This window comes from Dermacentor variabilis, chromosome 2 (assembly GCF_050947875.1).
Source record: "Dermacentor variabilis isolate Ectoservices chromosome 2, ASM5094787v1, whole genome shotgun sequence".
Lineage (NCBI taxonomy): Eukaryota > Metazoa > Arthropoda > Arachnida > Ixodida > Ixodidae > Dermacentor > Dermacentor variabilis.
Genome location: NC_134569.1, coordinates 237,061,938 through 237,086,465, shown reverse-complemented (window position 1 = coordinate 237,086,465; position 24,528 = coordinate 237,061,938). Strand labels below are relative to the sequence as shown.

General features: G+C 44.5%; 1 protein-coding gene across 1 annotated transcript in view; it reads right to left on the bottom strand.

The window, feature by feature from the left end:
- LOC142570726 (uncharacterized) overlaps window positions 1-24,528 on the bottom strand; it is a 175,172-nt gene that overhangs the window by 139,230 nt on the left and 11,414 nt on the right. The window contains exon 2 of the mRNA XM_075679071.1: window positions 13,757-13,816. Coding sequence (XP_075535186.1) covers window positions 13,757-13,816 — 60 coding nt within the window. The remainder of the gene's footprint in view (window positions 1-13,756; window positions 13,817-24,528) is intronic.

Below are 24,528 nucleotides of genomic sequence, written 5' to 3'. Positions count from 1 at the left end.
GTGCTATGGCAACATCTCCTAAAAACTTCAGGCCTTTGCGCTATGCGAGTAACGTCACATCCAGTAGGCGGATGGCCGCGTCGCTCGCTTCTACCAGCGCGCTTGGTGTCGCTTTTTTAGGATGGTTTAGCCCCCTCTCTATCGACCGCTGTATTCAGTGCGAGTGTGACCGCTATACAAGCTTAAAAAAAAAAAAAGAAAGATAGGCATGCGCTCATTTATAAAGAAAGGCAGAACCTGCTGTGAAATAGCTAGGGGCCTGGTCAGCTGCAGTGCCCTTTTTAAAGAAGTCGACGAAGTACTCTAGGTGAGTGAATAACTGGCGATACAAAACACGGGACCATTTCTGCAGTGTTTGGCCGGCTTCTGCTTCATCAGCGCATGCCACGTGAATTCGCGATGATGGAGGCAACACCAGCACCTCATCACCTTCATGCAAAATGTATAATAGTACCCACTGCAGCTTTCTAAGATTTGTTGCTCCCACAGGGCTGTTTTATATGTGCTAAATATTCCAGAATGAAGCGAAACCTAAAGTCCTCAACCAAAAGACAAATTTCGGTTTATTGGTCAAGGGCATTCAAAGGCACCATAAATAAATAAAAACACAATATTAAAATACAGACAGTGAAAAAAACTAATAAAGCATCAAGGTAAGAAAACTGAACTGCCAGGTAGCAAACACAGACTTGTAGAACGAACGTACCCTAAATATCAAGACAAAGAAACTACTCATGAACACACTTAAGATTTGGAGCATGTCACATATAGGGGAAGAACAGGTCACTGCAACAAACATCGTCAAGGTAATGAAGCAACTCACAGCTGTCGGCAATGCAAGCCATCCTCTGTGTGTACATGATTCGTCAAATAGTAAAGCAATTATGGTTCGCAGTCAAAAAATACACAAAACTTCGAGCAATATACAGATTAAGCACAAAAAATATTTGTTCAAAATTATTGCAAACGACTAGAATTAGGAACTTGGTTCCTTTTGAAAATATGGCACTGCAAAAGCAAATCAAAGCAACAAACACTCCACATACAAACATGGACATGCACAGTGAAATACAAGCAACACACTGACTGGCGATGTATTAAACTGCAATTATAAAATTATCCATAAAACACAAGAATCCCAGCAAATTAACCAGGCAGAAGTGCAGAAAAGAACAGAAAGCCATGAAAATAACCTAACTTTTGGATAGGACAGTTAGCTTCCTTTTTTTTAATTCTGCATCATGAGATGACACTGACAGAAGGTCATTTTTCCTTTTGCACATTTAGGAGAATGTTTGCTGCTGAATGCAGCAATAGGTCCATGACTTGTTCAGGTCTATGGCCATTCAGGCATGTGTCAATGTCTTCAAATTCTGGTAAGACCTCTGTTGTTAAGCATATCAGAGAAGTTCGCTGGTCTACTAACTTCAAGAACCTAAGGCAGTGTCGCTTAGGTAGAAGTTGTTCTATTACTGCATGGGCATACATCACAGCATTTACAACAACTGATGCTGGAAAACAAAGACCACCCCTGTTAAGGGCATCGATGAGGCTATTTTCTTCACTGGATTCCTCCACTCTCCTTAGCCACTACAAGGTTTCGTTTACATTCTTCACATTTCAGTGCCTTACAAGCAAAGCAGCATGAGTACAATACCCAGCTACATATGTGGTTACTGAGATTTTTGAAGACAAAGCATCCAGGTCAGAATCTGTGACTTCAATGCTGAAGGCTTTATCAAAGTTCTGCTTTTGTCGCATGCTCGGTTGAGGAAGCCCGAGTTCTTCAGTTTGTAGAACTGGTAGCAAATTTTGCAAACAAAGTTTTGCCTCACACTCGTACACTTGTCGAATAGAAACATGGTACTGGTCGCCCGCAACTTGTCTGTATTGACCGAACTTCGCCTCGAGTGGATCGGTCTGAATTTCTCCCAGAAGCACGTAGCGCATCTTAAGTTCCTCAAGGCAGTAGCAAGAGAATTCCATAAGTCCACAGGATGTAAGACGCGAGGCACTGACCGTTTCACGAGTGAAAACGCCATTGTCAAAATGTAGTACAATCCATATGTCTAGCCAGTCCGCAAAATTCTCAAGAAATTGGATTCTTTCGTCATTTTCCGTTGCTTTCACTGGCTCTAGAAAAGGGTTCCGTTTTTGGAAGCCCTTCGAAGGTGTCTTGACATTTGCCACTGACCACCAGTGAACGATAATGTTGATAAAGTTTGCAGTTTCTGCTGCTCAGTCAATGTCATTGGCATGCGCCAGAAGCCCTTCTGCAGTAAACTGATTAAATACTTGTAGCGCAATCTTCACAATTTGCCGCTCTAACTTTGACGGATTCAAAGCTTTTGAGGTTAACTGGTGGCCATACTTTAGCAAACACCCTTCTTCCAGTTTGTGTGGTCTGCACAGTGTTTCAAACAAAGCCCACATGATATGACTACTGTCAATTGTATAACTAGCCATCTCAAACTTTGGGTAATAGAAATTGGTGCCATGAATTTTTTTTTATTATTATTAAATTATTCCACACGCATTTCAAGAGGTGGACTGTGTCAGCAATGTAAAACAGGGATGTCGTCAGGTTGCAGGGATGTGGATACACAAACTGCAGCTTTGGAGGACTGCAAAAGTTTGACATTGTCTTTCTATTTATTTATTTATTTATTTATTTATTTATTTATTTATTTATTTATTTGAGTGCCCTAAGGGCCCGTTAGGGCATTACATAGGGGGGGACGGAAAAGTTCAAGAATGAGTGAAGTCTGTACAATGTAAATATATGAAGGCATTAGGAACCATAAAGAACATCTAGCAGAAGCAAACAAAAAAGAGAAAAGAAAGAAAGAAAGAAAGAAAAGGGTAATGAAGTTTATAATGTTTAGTAGCGTGAAACACGCATAAGAACCTAAAATGCGATGCAAACAATCAGTACCCATCAGAACACGAGTTCAAGTATACAATCGAATAATGATTTAGGTAAACAGCCTACACAGATACATATCAGATGAAACGGAATGAATTTTATACAATGCCAAGCACTTAAAAACACTGTTTAAGTAAATATACACGAAAATGTGGGTTCGGACAGGTTGACACACTCTAAAAAGGTTAGCAGTGCTGCATGAAATGATGATTCCGTAAGCGAGACAATGTTTGCAGGCAGAGAGTTCCATTCAGCAATAGATAAAACTAGAGGCGAATTTTGATAAGCGCTAGTCCTGGCAAATATAGGTTTTACTTTATGAAAATGGTCTGTGTGGGTAGAGATGTGGGGAGCGGGAAGCATATGGGCTCGAGCAAATGCAATGTGGCTGTGGTAAAGGCTATGGAAGAAGGTCAACCGTGGTAATTTCTTGCACATGTCAAGTGAAGGGAGATTAAGGAATTTCTTTAAGGCGGACACACTTTGATATCGAGGGTATGAAGTTAAGATGAACCGCGCAGCTTTATTTTTAACTGATTCGAGTAGGTTCGTGAGATTAGAGTGATGGGGGTGCCAAATTATTGACGCATATTCTAAAGAAGGCCTGATAAGAGAACTGTATACGTGAAGTCTGGTATCTGTGTTAGCAAGGTGTAAGTGACGTTTCAGGTAACCAAGTTTTCTGCATGCTTTTGTGGTAATGTGTTCAATGTGAGCATTCCAGCTTAAATTGGAGGTAAACAGGACACCCAAGTACTTGATTGAAGATACTGAGTCAACAGTAATACCGCAAATTGTATATTGGTCAGAGGTAGGTTGAGTTATCGAAGCAAATTTTACGTGTTTAGTTTTGGCTATGTTAATTTCCATCTGCCATGTGTCACACCAGTCAGTTAGTTTTGTTAAATCAGACTGCAGCACAAAGATGTCGGCAGGGCAGCTTATTTCATTATACAAGATGCAGTGATCGGCGAAGAGACATATTTGTGAGGTAATATTAGTTGCGATGTCATTTATGTATACTAAAAATAGCAGTGGCCCAAGGACGGATCTTTGAGGAACTCCCGAAGTGACGTGAGTGCGGTTAGAAAAGCAGTTGTTGAGGCTGATTACTTGAAATCGGTTCGTTAGGAACTCCTCAATCTATCGCGTCGTAGTCAAGCTGTAAGTTTCTAACTTTCAGTTTTAGTCCATTATGAGGTACTCGGTCGAAAGCTTTAGAAAAGTCAATAAAAATGGCATCTGTACTAATCAATCTGTGCAAAGAAATGTGAATACCTGTTACAAGTTCATAAAGTTGCGTCTGACATGAGCGATTTTGGAGAAAGCCATGTTGGTTATTGAGGAGCAGGTTATCGTTAAGATAGGCTATAATGTGAGAGTATAGGATGTGTTCATTAATAGCATTGTTGTCAGGAACAATACATACATTTTTGTACCCGCGCGACTCCAAACCAGTCATGGCTTTTAGGGTGCCGTTATGCAACATAGCAGCATCAGTGGTTTTAACAGGAAGGATGCGAGTGACCTCTTTAAAAGATGAAACCAAACTTTGTACCATAAAAACATGGGCCATCATGGCAGCGTCAGACGAGTTAAAGGCAGCTCCACAAACATTGCCACCCTTGTAATCGAAGAATGGTGTCAAGTGAATTTCATCAAGCATCAAAGTCAGTATGCGCTCGTGAGGCTGGAGACACTTCACACACTTCTTCATGCAAGACAAAATTTTTATCTGTCTCTCCTTGCGGTGACAGCTCACATGATGCACAAAGCTTTCTCATGGTTGCAGGGTGAGGAACTGTATTAACACCTGCGTGTCGCAGGAATTTGTAAGCATGGGGTGATATTGTAAAGAGAAGACTAGCAATAACCATCAAATGTGGCGAATACCTGGGCATTTTTGTTTAGACTATTTCCAGCTGTTCTTTCAGCGCTTTAAGGACACTTTGAGTTTCCATTGGTAGCTGCTGTTTCAAAACCTGGAGCAGGGTGTCGAGAGCTTTTACCATATCCTCAGGAATAATAGATTGCGTTTCAAAATTAGACAAATTCTCTAATCTGATATCCTGAACTTTACTGGGGACAGGATGGTCATTTACTTTGGTAAGTTTGACCTTTTGATTGCATACAGTTATGTCCATGCTTTCACTGATCACAACAGAAGCTTCAATGCTTGGCATGGAGCTTCCGATTAGCAACAGGAACATTACACTCGACGAAGTACGCAGTACTGACCACTTCTCTGGCAATGAGGATCCCTGCAGACATGCCTTCAGCTTTGTTAATGTCTGGAACTGACACCTGCCAACTTCCGCCCTATGTGACAACAATGAATACGCCAATGCCTTTGCAAGGTGGAAGGACTCCAGTCGCTGCAGTCAATCTTGTGGCTCCTCACTTGTTTTGAAACACTGGTGTGGACAAGTATGATAGGCCATCCTTGACTATTGAAGGCACAGCACTAGGGTCCAGTTGTGGTACCGACAAAGTGGTCTCTATAACCTTTCCAGTCTTTTGGTCATGATAGACAGACTCCTTTATAATAAAGCTCCCATGGAAGTGCAGTGCACAGACCTGCAAAAACAAAAACAGGGGTCTGTATCACAAAACGATGTCATAGTGTCTCCGAAAGGATAGTACTCATACTATGTATATGTGCTCAAGCTAGTTATTCCAGTACTGGCAGATTAGATTCTTTTGAGATACAAGCACAGGCTGAACGAACACTTTTTACAGAAAACACATCTGCTCCTCAGTTAGTGTGTGCTAAAAGATCGAAAAGGCATGCTTCTCTTTCACAATTATTCTTGTCGTTAAGCTCGGCAAGATAATTCCGCGAAAATCATAGTGGCTGAAGAGCATGGAAGAACGTACATCAGGCACATTAAGCAAATGAACTGTGAGAGCGAATCTAAATGTTACACCGAATTCATCAAATGACGGGAGCCAAAAGCGTCGCCAACGAAGCTTAGCATCACCAACTGCATAAATCAATGGCCATGTGTCTGGTTTCAAGAAATAAAGCTTTCAATCTGCTTCTGCGACCAATTTACTTTTCCTGCCAATAGCAGAAACAGTTGGGCCACTCAAAACCGCTCGTATCACTAGCTGGTTCACGCTCGCGCGGATCTTCGCACAGAATGTAGTACTTAGTGGTCAGCCTTTTTATTACGGCAAATTGACAGCGTACTCGCATGGCAGAATAGATTGGAGATGGCACCGTCTACGGCGATGTCCGATTGATAAATAACTTCCCTACAGTTCAAGCCGCAGTGCTATTCCTTCCAAACTGCACAAGAACAAGAGCAGACTAAGCAAAACGTAGAGAGCTCTTGACTACACTCAACGGTGACAGCTGGCATTGCTTAGAGACCTTTTATTTGCAAGACATCCTTCATATTTGATTATTGGTCACGAACAATCTGGCAAATATACGACATAAAACTAGCAAAAACCAACCCTGCCTGCTTTGCACCACCTCTGTGCAAAATATGAATGTGACAATTTTCGTTGGTCAGCCATAAGAAGCATTCTAACAGTCCCTCCAACGCCTCGTCCCTCTCAGCGATGCAACGGATTGTAGGCCTAACGCTCAATGTGTTCGCACTGACAATGAACTTTGCACACCGTAAAAGCACACATGAAGGTAGACAACAAGCTAATTAAAGCAATCCTTACCCTTGAAGAAGCTGTAACTTCGTAGTCCTTGCGTGGTATGGCACACAGCCACTTGTTTTGCTGGGCAGTGCCCTTTGGAAATGAGAAGACTAATTTTCTAGTCTTCGCAGTTTCACTAGCATTTCGGTGCGCAGCACTCTTACGACATGCTGATCGCCGCAATTCACAGCTTAAGCACCACCACGCACGCTGATCACACACAGGGATGCACACCCAGTACAGAAACACAAAGTCACGCCAGAACGATACATGGAATGTCAGGCCGGTTGCTGATGGTCCAGCGCTGGCACTGCTGCGCTGACTACAGGGTTCACATGGTTCGCTCTCTCACATGCACCTACCGGAGGCGATCGCCTACCGTATTCCCCGCGCAATACCCGAATGCTCTTTGCAAATTATGTCAGGACACTAGAGCGACGCTGTCACACATGTTGTGGGAGTGTCGGGTTACATCAGCTACAATGGCAGTAGCTCCGGAGGCTCTTGCGTCGAAGTGGGCCACCGCTCTGTGCAGCTCCAACCTCAAGACACAAGAGTGGGCTGTCCAGCAAGCCCGAGAGGCGGCGACGAGGCAAGGCCTCGAAGTCCCCTCATGGGAGACCTGAGCCCGGGTCATCAAATTTGCCGGATTCAGAATAAAGTTGTTTCCATCCATACCGTATGAGGCGTTGCTTACATGACATCTGGCAGCGCGCAAGCCTGAAGTTTTTAGGAGGTGTTCGCTATGGACACGAAAGACACATTGTGAAAGAATGACGACATACTAAAATATGTTAGAGGCAAAATTTTTTAAAAAGCACTATGGCTCTAACACAGCCCTTGAAATGCAAGGACCTGGAGGCATGTGCTAAACAAAGCTACTATCACAGTGGCATGCTATATAGAGAGGATACACTACAAAATTATTGGGCTAATGACATGCAAGACAACATCATTCAAGAAACGATGGATACCTTTGGCATTAAAAAATTACGCAGAACCCACACAGTGGGAATCGACGTAAGCGAAGCTTTCTGTGCTAAATGCCTTGATTGACGATATTTAGCAATGTTGATGGCTAAAGCTTAGTTTCTTCAACATTTAGGCTAACACGAGAGTGGCGAGTTGATGTTAAACGTTACCTTGCATGCACCACTGCTGTTTGTCTGTGTAGTACATAGAACACACCAGGAGAGGTGTTTGCTTGAGGCGTTGTTGTTCGCCATACTTTATAACCTCTGAGAGGGCTGAGCGTTGTCACTGCCTCACATGGCACATCGCATTGTAGCAGAGGTATTAAACTTGGATTATGGGGCTGTACGTGCCAAAGCCACAATCGGACTATGAGGCAGTGGCGGACTCCAGATTAATTTTGACACTGTGATGTTCTTTACCGTATCCCAAAATCTATGTGCACGTGTGTTCGCTATCTTGCTTCCGTCGAAATGTGGCTGCCGTGGTTGGGATCAAATCCACGACCTATAGCAATGTCATAGCTGCAAATCTACCACAGCGGGCATAGAAGTGTTAATTGACGATCGATGTCTTCCGTAGTGTTTCCTAGACCCTGCAGTGCGCCTTAATTATTGCGGCTCTGCTTCTGCACGCTTTGCATAAGTTGCCCACTTGACATATTTGCATGGCGTTTATTTTTCAGAAATAGCAGCAACATACTGTATCTTCCCTTTTAGCTTATCCAGTTTCCCCGCAACTGCTGTCTTATAGTAGTAGGGTTTCTTTGCCTTCTCATGTCCCCTTCTCCCTCTTCCCTTGTATGGGAACTGCTTCTTCTCCTCCCTCCCCTCTAGAGTTCTGTCTATGTCCCCTCTGGACTGGCATATTAATAGAAAGGGAAGCCCTGCAGTTTCTGCAATGCTTCTAAGGGGTGTCACGGATAATTGCAGCTGTCAAGCGGCTAATGTGGCGAGAGTCAGGGAGCTCCAGAGGGCATTGTGCACATTTGAAGGGGTGTGGTGAAAACGAGTTTTTCCTGTTGCCTTTCCTCTCTGACTCATGCCTGTCATCTATCATCATCATCATCAGCCTGGTTACGCCCACTGCAGGGCAAAGGCCTCTCCCATAATTCTCAAACAACCCCGGTCATGTACTAATTGTAGCCATGTCGTCCCTGCAAACTTCTTAATCTCATCCGCCCACCTAACTTTCTGCCGCCCCCTGCTACGCTTCCCTTTCCTTGGAATCCAGTACGTAACCTTTAATGACCATCTTCCCTCTTCATTACATGTCCTGCCCATGCCCATTTCTTTTTCTTGATTTCAAATAAGATGTCATTAACTCCCATTTGTTCCCTCACCCAATCTGCTGTTTTCTTATCCCTTAATGTTACACCTATCATTCTTCTTTCCATAGCTCGTTGCGTCGTCCTCAATTTAAGTAGAACCCTTTTCGTAAGCCTCCAGGTTTCTGCCCCGTACGTGGGTACTGGTAAGACACAGCTGTTATACACTTTTCTCTTGAGGGATAATGGCAACCTGCTGTTCATCATCTGAGAATGCCTGCCAAACGCACCCCAGCCCATTCTCATTCTTCTGATTATTTCAGTCTCATGATCCGGATCCGCGGTCACTACCTGCCCTAAGTAGATGTATTCCGTTAACACTTCCAGTGCCTCGCTACCTATCCTAAACTGCTCTTCTCTTCTGTTCTCATCTACATACACACTCTGAACCCCCCCTCCCCCCCCTCCCCCCTATGCTGTGTGCGAGCCAGCAGCAGCCACAGCGGCAGCAGCAGCAGCAGTGGGAAAGCCAAAGGAAGAGGCAAAGAAAGCTTCCCTTTAAAAGCGGTTCTTCACCAAGAAACAGTGAGATGGAGAGGGACACAATAGTGGTATGCTAGAGGAAAATCTTTCTCTTTTGGTTTCCAGACACTCCAGGGGGACGTGGAGGACAGTGAGCCTCTCACCACATCTACAACAGGTTATAGGTTCCTCAGCAGTCAATAGAAAATTATCAGGAAAAGAAAGTCAGTTTGAACAATGATAAACTGCGCATAAACGATAAACTATTTATCGGGAGTGACGGCCAAAACATGGGAATAAATATTCGGAACCGTCAAGCTACTTCTAATGAAAACTGACTTAACCGAACAAGTTGTAAAAGGAGAATCCTCAATATAGGCGGACGCAGTATCGTTAATAAAAATGACCAACTAGAGGCGATTATCTTGGGAAACACCCCTCACGTAGTTGTGATAACTGAAACATGGTTAATGAAGATATCGACAATGCATTCATTTTACCCCTTCTTATCAGGCTTATCACCGAGACATGCGTACGACAGGAGCTGGAGTGGCCCTCAGGGTCAAAGAAAATATTCCAGTTGTACTCTTGCGTCAGGCAAAAAATATTGAATTCGTCACTTTAAAGCTTACATGTTGCTGTTTGCTGTTACATGTTGCTGTTTGACTTCTATCGCCCTCCTGATTCACCACTGCAGTTCATGCGTGACTTGCACAAACACATGGCAACGTTTCCTCATGACAAAATGCTTCTTGTTGGGGATCTTAACCTCCCAGAAATAGAGTACAAGCATGGTTTCTTTGATCCTAATTTAAGTTAAAATGTCAGCTATTTAAGTGATATTGTAGTGTCACAACTTGCAACAAATTTTTAATCAACCGACACGCATTCAATGCACTTCAGTGACTGCACTTGACCTGGTCTTCATCAGTCAAACCATTGGTAAATTTTCTGTGTCTGTTGAGCCTGGTATCTCTGATCATTACATGCTGTACTCTTCTTTTCCACTCAATTCATGTAAAAAAATCGATGCAAGAAGGTTACTGTCGAAGACTTCTCTCACACCAGGGACGAGAGCGCGTTAGATTACCTGGACTTTTGTCTGAGCAAGTTTCGTGGTGACAATGTTATTGACCTTTGGAACAAGTTTAGAAACATATGCATGCATTGCCTTGATTTCATTCCTAATATAACAAAAAGAACAGCAAAGAAAACTTCCTGGATAACGTGAGAAGCCTTACATATTAAAAGAAAAATTAAGCGCTTAAGATGACAAGGTGCCTCTCATAATATTATTCAAACCAGTTAAATTAAACCAGTTAATAAGAAATGCAAAAGAAAAGTATCTTATGCACACTGCAAAATTTCATGCGCAATGCAGTGGAAAAACTTTGGGGTCTTTTAAGGAGAAATCTAGGCCAATTGATCAAATTATGCACGAAGGGTGCCTGGTCATTGATAAGAACTGCATTGCAGAGCACTTCAAGTATTTTCACAATGTTTTTTCTAGTTCTTGTGAGCGTCCATTGTTAAATCACATGCCATATATTGTACTGCCTGCCCGATATAGTTTCGCAACCAGGCGTACTTTCCACGCAGCTTAATATGAAAACTAAATCCTCACCTGGACCGGATTGCATACAGAATGTTTTCTTGCACAGATACGCTGAAAAATTACCCGCTTTTTAGTTATTATTTTTCATGCTTCATTGTCTTCTGCAGTCCTTCCTAGCAACTGGTTAAAGGCACGTATAACAAATTATCGTCAGACATGACTAATGTGCTCTTGCTGCAGACTACTAGAACATATTATAGCTACAGAGATCAACAAATTCCTTACTTATAGAAATCTTCTGATTGCCAGCATGGATTTCATAAAGGTTTTTATACATTAGCCAATTAACTACCATCGTTCACAGCTTTTCAAAGGTTCTTGAAAAGTTTGGGCAAATTGATGTAATTTCCTTGGATTTCAGGAAAGCATTTTATCTTGTTTCACACTCACAGCGTATCAAAAAACTAACTGATTAGCCTGCCAACATGTCTAATTAACTGAATAACTGCGTACCTAACTAACTGCAAGCAGTTTGTTGAAATTGACAATAACTTTTCAGATGAGCTTCCTGTAACTTCAGGTGTGCCACAGGGCAGCATTTTAGGACCATTATTATTTCCAATTATATTAATGACATCAACATGTTTACAGCGCCCGTGCAAATCGCTGTTTACGGATGACTGTGTGCTCTTTAATTGAATAATTTGCAGCGAGGACAAAATTGCACTTAATTTGAACCTTCAGAACATAGTATACTCATGTTGTAAGTGCAATATGGAACTACAGTGAAACCTCAATATAATAAACTTCAGGGCACCACAGTAAATTGTTCATTATTCTGAGAGATCGTTCTAGTGAAAGCTCCAAAATTAACCATTCCGCCCATCAACCCATCAGTTCATAAGTTTTCACCATATGAGTTACCCATGAAAACATTGCTGTTGGCTCTCAGCACCCACTGTTGCTATTTTCTATAGATTCCGCTGCCAGCACCCCTGAAGTGCCATATATTTAGTGACGCACGCAAAACAGATGCTGGAACCATGAAAACTACCAACGAAAAGGTAGCTCCTCGTCGCTTCGAAAGCGCAATGTTTCTTGCTTTTTGTGTTTTTCACACTTCTTGCCGTGGACACCGAACTATCTCGCGCAAGGCGGACACCTGAACTGCATCAAAGTGCAAGCGCGCGTAAGCGACACCATCTGGAAAGTGCAAAGTGCGACTAATGGTCGCACTTTGCATTGTCTTCATTTTAACAAAAATGAGGGAAGCATCGAAATTCAACTCAGAAGACGCAACTGTTCCGATATGCAGTTTTTATTTCACATATTTTTCAACGGATGGCCGTATTTTTGGAGGATTGTGAGTGCCCGGTGGCTGCATGCCGGTGCACATGGGGTTGCGTGTTGACCACCGTGACGTCATGTGTGCCGGCTTGCTGCAGCAGCAGGCATTGTTGTAACAAGGCACTGAAGTTGTTTCGAAATTGTTCGCGTTTAAGTTTCTGAACACTGTACAAAAACAGGACGGTGATTTGCACAGTGTGTCGACAATATTGACACGCCAATACAGGCAGTCGACCCTTGCGTAATAGCGAGCGTATGCACAGGACGCCTGGGGCGTCCATTTGGCATCTGCTCCAGTCCACCTACTTGCGCCAGCGCTGTGGTGCGTCCACTGCAAACGCTATATGAAGGTCTCCCATAGTATTATGCGGAAGTTTCATGACCAGATAGCCGTGCTCCCTTAGGGGTTGCAGAAGCAAGTATCTTTTTTTTTCTTTAGATCACTATTTATCTGACCAGATGAAAATTATCAAAGGACCCTGCTACTACGATGCCACAGTTCTTTCTCGGCACCTTTCTACCTTTCTCCTTTCTCGGCACCTCAGCCACACAGGGTCATGCCACTTCAGTATGCTGCTGTGACGAAGCCTACACCAAACTACTGAGGCTAACATTCCTTGAAAAACCAAGCCATTGTCTTCCAACTCCTCATAATTACCCTCTGCACTGCTGCTATGCTACTCAAGTCATTCTTTCAACTCAGGCCTTATTGTTACTCGTGCACTGACCGGCTCTTCTGACACCACAAACACATGCCGCCTATGACACCTACGGCTCCTGTTGAGTACTCTGAAGGCTCCCTCACCTGTCACTCCCCCAGCGCCTTCTCTTTCTTTTCTGCCGCCTTCCCACACTCCCATTTTTGTCCCCTTGTCTTAGAAACCACACCTAGAGATGTCAAGCAACAGCGCACATCATCTTTTCAGTCTCTCCTTTTACAGCCAGCCACTACCGACGACTGCACTTAACGACATTCTGCTAAACTGTTAAAACTAACCTGCAGAGGACGACAAAGCCGCTTTGACAAAGATAAGTCCTCCTGTCAAAACATTTGCCAGCCTGTCTGAGGCACTTTATCCCTGTTTATAACTTTTATATCACAGGTCAATATCTCTTGGAATTTTAAACTGCATTTTACTTGTATTTTCTGGTCTTGTTTCCTGTTCTTGACACAGTGACCTCTCAAAAATTAACACATAATGTTTGCAAAAAATGAAATAAATTATTCACATGTTGTACTGCACACAGCTGGCTTCAAGTCACACCAAAACTTTATTGAGCAATAACTTCTGATTAAACTGAAGATTAAATTGAAAGGGACATTGTCTGGGCATAAGGCTGGGCAAGGGGTCCAACGAAGTTAATCCTAATGCAACAAGTCAATTTCAGGCACCTGCTGCAAGGTTTCAGCAATGTGCACAGTGCACTGACACATACAAGAAGAAATGAAACAGAAAATGCCTATCGAGCATTCAGTATGGACAGAAAGCATGCAAACACAGCCCACCGTGTCATCTTCAGCTGAGCTGTAGTGCTCCTCACTGCCACTGCTGTTGCCAGACTCGCCCTGCGGAGAAAGGGAGGATAGCAGTCAGCAACAACATCTGCAACACCGTCATCACAACACAGTTCCAGAAGAGTGCACAGACTTTCCTTTAAATTTTCAGCTGTTTTCACAGTGCACACTGATGCAATACTTTGCAGACACGAGGACCACAGCACGATATATGCACTGCAATTTTTTGTTTGCAATGCCAAAGTCTGGTGAGGAAGCTTCAGCTCAGCAGTTCCTATCTAAATGCATAGTGAAGAGGGAAATTGCTTTGCTTAGGCTCCCACTGCACGCACATCAATGGGGTTTGCTGAACTTAAAAGGAAACAGTAAAACCTACCATATGTTGCAAGAAAATATTTGATTTAGATCAACTTTTCTTTCGGACAAAAATTAACATAACGAAAAAATTCCAGAAGAAAAATGAAGCATAAGTTTACAACTCTAACAAAGCAATAAAACATGGCATCAGATTTCTGAAACGTGCATCTATTGGAATACCTAAAGCCTGCAAAATTGATACACTATAAAATCCTCTGGATTATATGAAGCATTTATCAACAGAACTTTTCAAGACTTTCTGTAAACCTACCATGTCTATTAAGATCTAGACTAATGAATGTTTGTCCACATTATATGACCTAAAAATACACTTTAGAAGATTGAAACATCTATTTTCGGTGTAGAGCTAATGAGTTGTGAACATTGGGCCTTCAATTTGATCAAAATTTTAAAATGTTAAAATTTTTTTGAAACAGTTTAATACCCTTGCTCCCAATAGACAGTCGAATCTCGCTTTGTCCTTTTAACTCAACAAATCTCATTCGAATTAGCTAGGTAGTTGTGCAATGAGTGCATTTCTTCGTTTCACAAGCATTTGAATAGGCCAACTGGAATTGACCCTTGGGTAAAGCGTCTTCCTAATATCACATATCACAGCTTAACCCTTTGATTACCAGGCCTGTATAAATTAATTTGAGTGAGTTTCTTTACACACTCTTATACATTTGTTGGAATTCTACTAGCATCATCATGCACCCTTTGAAATGGCAATTCAACTTCAAGTATTTGTCAGATTTGACAATTTCTGGCAGACTGGGGAGTCTGGAAAAATAAGACTTCGACTGGGGGTATCATCAAGATTAGCCTCTGGTGCTCCAAGCATTTCACCAATAAAAATATTCAAAATAAGCGCTTAGTCAAATTGGCAAGATAATTTTTAAGTTACAGCAGAAACGAAGACACAGAAGCTTCTCTCGGGTTGTCGTTTTTCTGACCAGACGTATAGCCTGTTTCAACGATGTCTCAAACAACGATAGACACTCATGAACACATGTTAGATGGATAATTAGGTTCGATTGAAATCAAGTGCCACTTATTCCCCCTTTCCCTTCCCCCCTCCTACCGTGGGTCAGTTTTATCCAACAGTGCTTCAACAGGGTATTCCCAAATTATTACACGTAACCCTTCCCATCGTGTAGGGTTTTCGCTCACACAAGAGCACGCAGTCAATTACAGAAAGACATTTGGCCAAAACTTGACTAGCAGTCTAATCTCTTGTATTTTGAACACCTGTGCAGGAACTCTTACTCATTACTGTACAATATTGTGCACCATTCCACATAATTAAACAGCACTTTACTGTAATTGAACAATGCATGTGGAAGCTCCAGTGCCACTTGAATGTACACTAGAACACAGTGCTTGCCCGGAAAAGCAGATTGAACAAAATAATCCCAACACACACAAAACAAAATAATCAGAGAAAGCTTCTGCATGCTCCCTGACCTGACAACCATAGCTTTGCGACCCTAAAGAATGCAGTAAAAAATGAACAAGTGCCTGTTAAATGAGCAGAAACAAATGCTCCCTGTACAACAGGAGCTGACCAGTTTTCACATTTGCGAAGCTATAGCTTTCCCACTTAGCATGGGCATCAATATGGGTATAACACCAACAAATCATCAGTTTTTTGTGATATGACTTACAAAAATTGGAAACTAGTAACCAGAGGCATGTTTTATGAATTTATGTTGTTTACTATCAGTATTTAAACTAAAAACAGCAAATTATTGCTTTCGTTCATGTTCTTTGAGGTGCTTCTTTGAAGTTTCACATAAGAATTCTCAAAAATTGTCTGAGAAATTACTGCAATACATCCATGATACACCAGTGACCAGGCTATAATTTTATGTCTAGCTGTATACATTGCGACTACTACATCTTGAAGCATAATCTTAAAGCATAAAACCACCAAAATTGAGAGCACATTTTTTTGCAGTACCGAAAGAGTTAAAGGGACCCTACCAAGAGAAAGTTATCCAAGAATATTTGACTGCATATCCAAAGTGAAAATAAGACAGTCCTATTGTGAGCAATAGCCTGGCAAATCACTAGGGGCACCAAAAGTGAGAGACTGATGGTAACATCACTTTAGCACTACTGTGCCTGCTAACCTGTGAACCTTAAAATGCATACCAATCTCACAGACAGGATGAAGAAAGAAGGGGGTGAATAGCAGAAACTTTTTTTTTAAAGCTTACCTTGAGCCCATGCCTTTTGACAGAAACATAAGCACTATAATAATGATTTACCTTTAGACGTAGCACACAAGTAGCAGCAAACTAGGAACAGCAAAAACTGACCAGCAACACGTACCATAATATACCATGGAAGCACCCACCCCACTTTCACTGGAAATTGGGTTAATCTAGATATGGGTGCTTATCCGAATGAAGCAGTAAAAGCCAAGACGGCAGTCAAGGAAAAATTTCCAAGGCAGGGCTACGGTGGCTACGGAATCGAAGAAAAATGTTTATTTTCAAATGGTAAATGATGGGGTGCACTAGTGCTTACTCATCATCACTAAACTCAGCGGCTCCTTAGGCCGGTGTTAGTGATCCGTATACTGCTTTACCCCGCAATGTTGTTAGTATGAGTCATTGGACTGTCCATTCTAACCATAATTTGGTCCCTGTTACAGGTGCTGTAGGCCGTGTATTCGAAGCGTGTCCTCAAAGTTGCAATTCTTGGGCAAAAGGCATGAACAGCTTCCTTGCAGGCAGCAGGGGCCTTCTGACTGTTGGCGAAAACGCACATTGTCACTTCGAATAGCTTCTTCCACTGGCTGACATATATGCTTGAGCCCTTGAAGTCTTGGCTGATGCTGGTGCTTTCAAGGGGTTGGTCACTTAAATACAATTTTCAGAATTCTGAAGTTTTGTAAATGTTAACACTGGGCACTTGTGCGAAACTGGGCGCTTCTACAGTATTTTACAGTAGCCTTTAGATCACAGCAACTTTCTCAGTGACTTTGCTGCTGCCCATTTTTCCTGCTTCAGGAACTATTCTATACAAACCTGCACATTCAAAGCAAGTGGTGTCTGAAGACTTCTTAGAAGAGGTTTGGAGACCGATGAGCAAAAATTTTTTCATGACAAGAACTCTTATTTCATAAAACTTCACCCAACATTAACAAAATCATAAAATGTGCCCAAATTCATAAACCATGCATATAAAATATGTTTGCTCAGAATCCCCCAATGTGCTGGCAGTTCTGTACATATTGTATATAAATATACACCATACTGGGAGTACTTGGCTTTTAAGTGGCTTTAAATTATGTTTAATTCTTATGCAATAATATTATAACAAGAAGACCATTAGCAAAGCAATGTTTTGGTATAATTTGTACCAATGAAACTTATAACACTGGACACGCAGTATTCTAAAGGTGTCTTGGCCCCTCGAAAAAGGTGGTAATGCCCATTCCTGGCATACAACAGCACTGCACACAGCAGCGCTTTTCTCTCAAGGTAACTGTAGGAACCTCTACAAATATTGCCTTCACCTGATCATCCTAGTGGGCTTTATGCAGACTATCGCTATGCTCTGAACTAAATCCATCGCAGAAAAATTGTCTGACTTCAGGAGAACTGCATTCTGAAAAACCCCTGATCTACTGTCACAAACTATGCGGCAAACATCAACCTCTTACAAGGTTTCCTAAAGAAAAAAAAACATGCTGTGCATTAGGGCAGGCTAAGGGAAAAGTGAGGTTATGTGCGAACAAAGACAAAGAATAAGCTGATACTGAACAGGATGGTGACTGTGCCGTTGGACCTGTGCTTCGCCTTTATTATAATCTGCACTCGGCCTCAGTTACTTCGATATGTTTGAACTTGCCCAATAACGAACAATACTGAAGGGAGAGCAGATGCAAACCTACAGAGGAACAAACAAAATGGACAGGACGTATGATTCTTCTATGTGCTGTCCTGGCTTGCACTAAATCACTGTACAGTATGTTTATTCACAAGACTCAAATCAAGAGTTCAACGACAAAGCAAAGTTACGCATTAAAGAAAAACAAAGTACTTATCAACCAATGTTGGGCATCATATATGTGCTCTCTAGGGGGTCTAGGCTAGAGAGATGAACAAGAGAACATTTGCTTTTGGACATCAAGAGTACACTAACATTCTCGGACATCAGCGTTCACTAGACTTAGCGTAGCAAGTTGGCGGCTGGACGTAATTATATTTATTCAATCGTGTTTTTTACTAGTTGTAACAACGTGTCATTATTTCGCATTATTGGCGGCGTCTCCAGGACGGCAAGATGCTGACTGGTGTTGTGTAAGTCGCGGGCCGCTTTTTTCGTTGTGACGATTTGATTTTTTTACAGGTACTGCTCCAGGAGGGCACATGTAACCGGCAAACAGAGGCCTCAGGAGAGCACCTGAGGTTATAATAAAGTAGGTGGCGCAGGATCTCCAGGGCACCCAAGGGTTAGCGGGGGGATCAAAGCTGGAAGCAGGGCGGCCCGTGGGTTGGGGCTGCGGAGGCCGAAGCGTGCCAGGGGGTGCTCGCATAGGCAGAGAGTCTTCATTGTTCCAGGAGGGGCTGGGGCCCTACCAGCTTTCAGAACCCCCCCCACACACACGCACACACACGCACGCACACACGCACACACACACACACACACACACACACATATATATTGCGAGCATTATTACGCACTTCATATTCTCACCTGTACATACTCATCATCACCGTTTTGGGGCTTGGTGCTGGGGCTCTCATTCGAGAGAATACAGAAGAGTCTGGCTGTCTAGACCTTGTCTCACAAGTGGTGGAGTGTGCTGTCCGGTTTCTTCGTCCTCTCACTCCCGGTATCTCTCCAGCTTCACCTACGCTACGTCCCTGGAGCTCCGCTCAGGTCGCCATCTCTACCAACTGCGCTCAACCATGTCGCAAGACCAGCAGACAAATACCATGACATCCACCTTGCTTGCTCCTGCAGGAGCGCCTTCTTGGACAGTCACCCCCCCTCAGAAGGATCCACCGGTGTTTGCTGGGCTTCCAGGTGACGACGTTGAAGACTGGTTGGAGCTATATGAGCATGTGAGTGACTTTAACCACTAGAATTAATCAGCCAAACTTGCTCACGTCGCCTTCTACCTAACTGGCATTGCGAAAACTTGGTTTTACAATCATGAGCTCGATTTCGTCAACTGGAGCACCTTTAAACACCACCTACGGCAGATTTTCACGAACTTGTCTGTCCACTCAGGTATCACCAAGAAGCAGCTTGCTGAGCATGTTCAGCACTCGGGTAAGTCTTACACTTCATACATAGAGGATGTCCTCGCCCTCTGCTGCCGCGTGAACATCTCGATGGCAGAGAGTGACCGTGTACGCCACCTGCTCAAGGGTATTGGGACTGTGGCATTCAATGCTCTTGAAGTGCTGAATCCCACTACCGTCGCAGACATCAGTACATGTCAGCGTCTCAATGAACTTCATATGCTCTGCTTACACCCCGACACATCTGATTTCAAGGCGTCCGACAGCGAGCTACGTGCCTTGATTCGCTCCATCATCCGTGAGGAACTGCACGCCCAAGCTTCGTCAAACCCTCCTGAGGTCCATCTGACGCCTCCTGGTGGCAGCCTACGCCATATTGTGAGGGAAGAGATAGCTGCCATGACCTGCCCAAGTCCCGAGCCCGCACCCTATCCCTACACCAACTTGTGTTCAGGTTGCCTCTATAGTGCCACCCTCCCAGCAGCTACCACAACAGGCACCTGCACCGCACATGTCCCTGAATCCTATCACTGCAAGACCAGCACCTCTTCCGTCTTAGAACGCATGGAGCCCACCTCGACCGGTTTGCTACTACTGCGGCATCCATGGCCACATTTCAAGGTTTTGCTGATGCCATCAGCAAGACGAAAGACATGGCTATGACAGGTTTGAAAGGGATGAGTTTTCTGGCCCTGTACCACAACGTCAGCATTTCTACTACAATTATTATCCACGACGTTCCCCATCTCCACAGGACTTCAACACTGCTGGTTCATTGTGTTTCCAGCGTCGTCGCTCTCTATCACTGTGATGCCCAAATATGGGGACAACGGTTCGCATACTAAAAGGTTTTAACGGTTCTCTTAGGCGCAGCCTCCGAGAACCCAATTGAGGACAAAGCCGTTAGTTTCGAACACACACACAAACTTTTAATGAAACTAAAAAAAGCTTAAAATAAATTATAGATAAAAATAGAAAGAATAATATAAACACTCAAATAGACATCACGGCAGTAAGACACATTTGGGGCTAGTGTGAAGCTAAATAGTGCGCGAGTCCGGGCTTGCCAAGACGGCAGGGGCGCATAACAGTCTCGATGCGGAGACGCGGCGACAAGTTGGCGCAAGGACTTGCGCCGGTCTCACCAAAGGTCGTGGTGTAAGTTGACTGACCGGGCGACCGGAGCGCGCCAGCTCTGGCTTGGAGAGGTAAAGCAGGCGGCTTGGTGGCACGAGCAGATGGCGGCGACGTTCTGGCCGTGCAGCTGGGTGTAGAGCTCGGGCTCGTAGCCCGACTGCTCTTGTCCTGCCCACGGGCACAGAAGCTCGAACGCCGGCCTCAGGCAGCAGGCGGCACGACAGACGGGGGCGGCGTTCAGGCCGGGCAGCTGGCGTAGAACTCGGGCCTGTAGCCCAACTGTTCTCGTCCTGCCCACCAGGCGCAGGCGCTCACCGGCTTTGAGCAGCTGGCGGCACGCTCAGGTAGACGGGTGACGCACAGGAACGGGCTAGCAGGAGGCCCTGGTCGGGTGAAGTCCTGGTGGCTCGGGTCCGGAACCCGACGGCCCGTCTTCAACTCCCGGTCCGGTGGTTGACCTCCTCCTGGTGTCGCTTCCTGGAACTCTTTCGGCATCTCCCCTGTGTCTCTCTCTTCTGCCAGCGCACCACGCTTTTTCTTCTCTCTGGCCGATTAGGCATTCTCCGATTGGCTGCCTGACGCCCCGTGGTCTTTCCTAATTGGTTTGCTTTTCTTTTAGTTTTTTTCTTACGCCGCGCGTTCACGTGCCAGACGCTCTTCGGCGTTGTCGTTTTTCTCCTTCCAGCACGGAATTTGCCTCGGTGCGCGCACTCCTTGTCGTCTGCTCCTGACCGCCCCGATCACTGCACCATGTCGCGCACCACACATCACAATCGCCAATGCAGTGCTCCTCTTCCCCTCTTCGACTGGCTACTTCATCCTCCGATCACCGCCTGGAAAACTAAATAATGCAGCTTCTGGAGGGAAAGCTCCATCCTTTGGACAACATGAAACTGCTCCGGAGCACCCATCAAATGTACTTTTGGTGTGTGTTGAAGGTGTCTGAACCAAAGCCTTGGTTTACACGGGTGCATCGCTTTCCGTTATTAGTACTGACTTGTGTTCTCGATTGCAAAAAGTGAAGACACCGTACAATGGCCCTCCCCTTCATTGTGCTAATGCAGTTCTTGTCCAGCCCTCCAGTATTTGCACTGCACATGTTTTCATTGATGGCATCCTTCACCACATTCAGTTCGTCATGCTGTCTTCATGTACCTATGCAATGATTTTGGGATGGGACTTCTTGTCCTCCACCTCAGCTTTCATCTCTTGCCGTTAGCGAACTATTCATATGACGGACACTGAATCTTCGCTTGCTGTCGATGCTCATAGTCTACGTTTTGTCACGTCTACTGACTGTTTCATTCCCGTGGGCAATGAGCATATTCTCACACTGACTTCCAACACTATTCTTAATGGTGATGTGTTCCTAGCGCCGAGCGGTCATTGCATTTGATGTGGGCTTAGCCTTACTCCTAGCCTGGTGCGGTTTCAGGATGGTAGAGCCTTCGTCGCTGTTCGTGACCCTAGTTCTTCGCCAGTTGTGCTCTCCCAGGGCACTACTGTGACTTGCTTTACCGACACTGAACCTCTTTCGCAGGTACCACTTCACACCGAATTACCACCTTTGTCTACCACAATTGATGATCATACTGCTGCCGCTGCTTTAACGGCCGCGATAAATCCCGACCTGGCTGCTGCACAGAAAGACCTTTTGGCACTCCTGCAAAAACACAGCACCTTATTTGACCTTTCACTCCAAGCTTCTGGGGCGTACTTTCATCGCAACACATCGCATCGAAACCGAAGGCAGTTCGATTGTACGCCGCCGCCCGTATTGTGCGTCTTTCGCAGAACGGAAAATCATTGTGGATAATGTTGATGACATGCTCAAAAGAGACATCATTCGGCCATCGTGCAGTTCTTGGTCATCTCCTGTTGTGTTGGTTCGCAAGGAAGACAGCTCTGTAAGATTTTGCATCGATTATCGAGCCCTTAATAAGATCACACGCAAAGACATATATCCGATGCCAAGAATCGACGATGCCATTGACTCCCTCCAGGTTGCAGAATATTTCTCTAGTCTAGACCTTCAATCCGGGCACTGGCAAATCCCCATGCACGAAGTGGACAAGGACAAGACAGCCTTTGCAACACCAGACGGACTTTACGAGTTCCACATCATGCCCTTCTGTTTATGTAATGGTGCTGCAACATTTCAAAGCATGATCAACACAGTTTTACATGGCTTTAAGTGGAACACCTGCCTGTGCTATTTAGATTACATTATTTCTACACCTTTTCGTCAGCACCTTGAGCATTTGGACAAAGTTTTCACATGCATTTCCCATGTTGGACTCCAACTCAACAAAGAAATGCCATTTTTCCAGAAAGAACATCTAAGTGTTGGGCCACCTTATCAGCAAAGATGGCATTCGATTGGATCCTGACAAGGTTGCTGCCGTGCTTCGCTTCCCTTGCCCTGAAAAGCAAAAACAATTAAGAAGCTTTTTGGGCCTGGCATTCTACTTCCGCCGCTTCATCAGTCATTTTCTGCCGTGGTGTCGCCACTGCACAAGTTGCTCACGTTGGGCACTGCTTTTGCTTGGACAGACGACTGTGAACTTTCTTTTCAAGCCCTCAAGCAAGCATTAACCACCGACCTTGTCCCCGGCCACTTCGATGAGAATGCGCAAACTTGTTTGCACACTGACACTAGTGGCCATGGGATCGGTGCTGTCCTTCTACAGCATGGCATTACCTCCCGAGAGAGAGTTGTTGCCTATGCCAGCCGCGCATTATTGGCAGCCGAAAAAAACTACTCGATCACAGAGCAGGAATGTCTCGCAGTAGTTTGGGCGATACAAAAAATTCGACCATATATTTATGGACGGCACTTCCCGGTCATAACCGACCACCACGCCTTATGCTGGTTGTCGTCAATCAAAAATTTGTCTGGACACATTGGTCGCTGGGTGGCCCACTTGCAAGAGTACGATTTTGACGTTGTCTACAAGTCTGCGAAAAAGCATCAAGATGCTGACGCTCTCTCTCACTGCCCGCTGCCATTATTCGAGTACATCTCTTCATTGCTCGCCACTTGATGATGAGACAAAGTCTCCACTCCCATTATTATCTCTAGCAGTTACTGGCACATTATCTTCCAATCGCGTCACTCAGCTCGCCTCGTGTGAACATTCTGACCACTAGTGCAACAGCATTATCCAACGCCTGTGCGGAACTACTTCTGCACCAAATGCCAGATTGTGTCGACAACTGCGACTATTTAAGCTCGACAACGATGTGCTGCACCGCTACATTTACAACTCTGACGGACACCGCTATGTACCTGTTCTTCCACGTTCGATGCACACGCAAGTCCTTAAAACCTTTCACGACAACCCATCTGCTGGCCATTCGGGTTTCCACAAAACATGCCACCGCATTCGGAGCTGTTTCTTTTGGCCAGGCATGTCTACCTTTGTGGCCAAGTATGTCGCTTCTTGCATCCAGTGTCAACTGCGGAAATGACCGACTTCGCCTCCTGCTGGGCTTTTACAGCCCATCCCATGTCCCGAGGCACCGTGTGCCATCGTTGGGATAGACCTAGTCAGCCCTCTGCCCATAACGCCGGCAGGTCATCGATGGATTGTGACAGCTGTTGACCAGCTCGCACGTTAGCAGAGACCGCTCCTCTACGCTCTAGTTCGGCCTCCAACGTTGCCACCTTCTTTCTGACTGCCATTGTGCTGCGTCACGGTGCTCCTCGTGTACTGTTAAGCGACTGCGGCAAGACTTTCATGTCAACAATGATCGCAGAAGTACTCGGAGCTTGTGATACAGTTCATAAGACGACATCCGCATCATACCCTCAAACAAATGGCTTAACAGAGCAATTTCATCACACACTAACAGATATGCTGCCAAGCACATCTAGCCGCCAAGCAACAACTCGCCACGTGTGCCCAGACTACCACTTAGACGTATGTCTCCTACATTCAGGATGCCCCAGCCCTCTGTTATAAAATCAACACATCCATGCCAGAGGCAGACAAGGTTGGA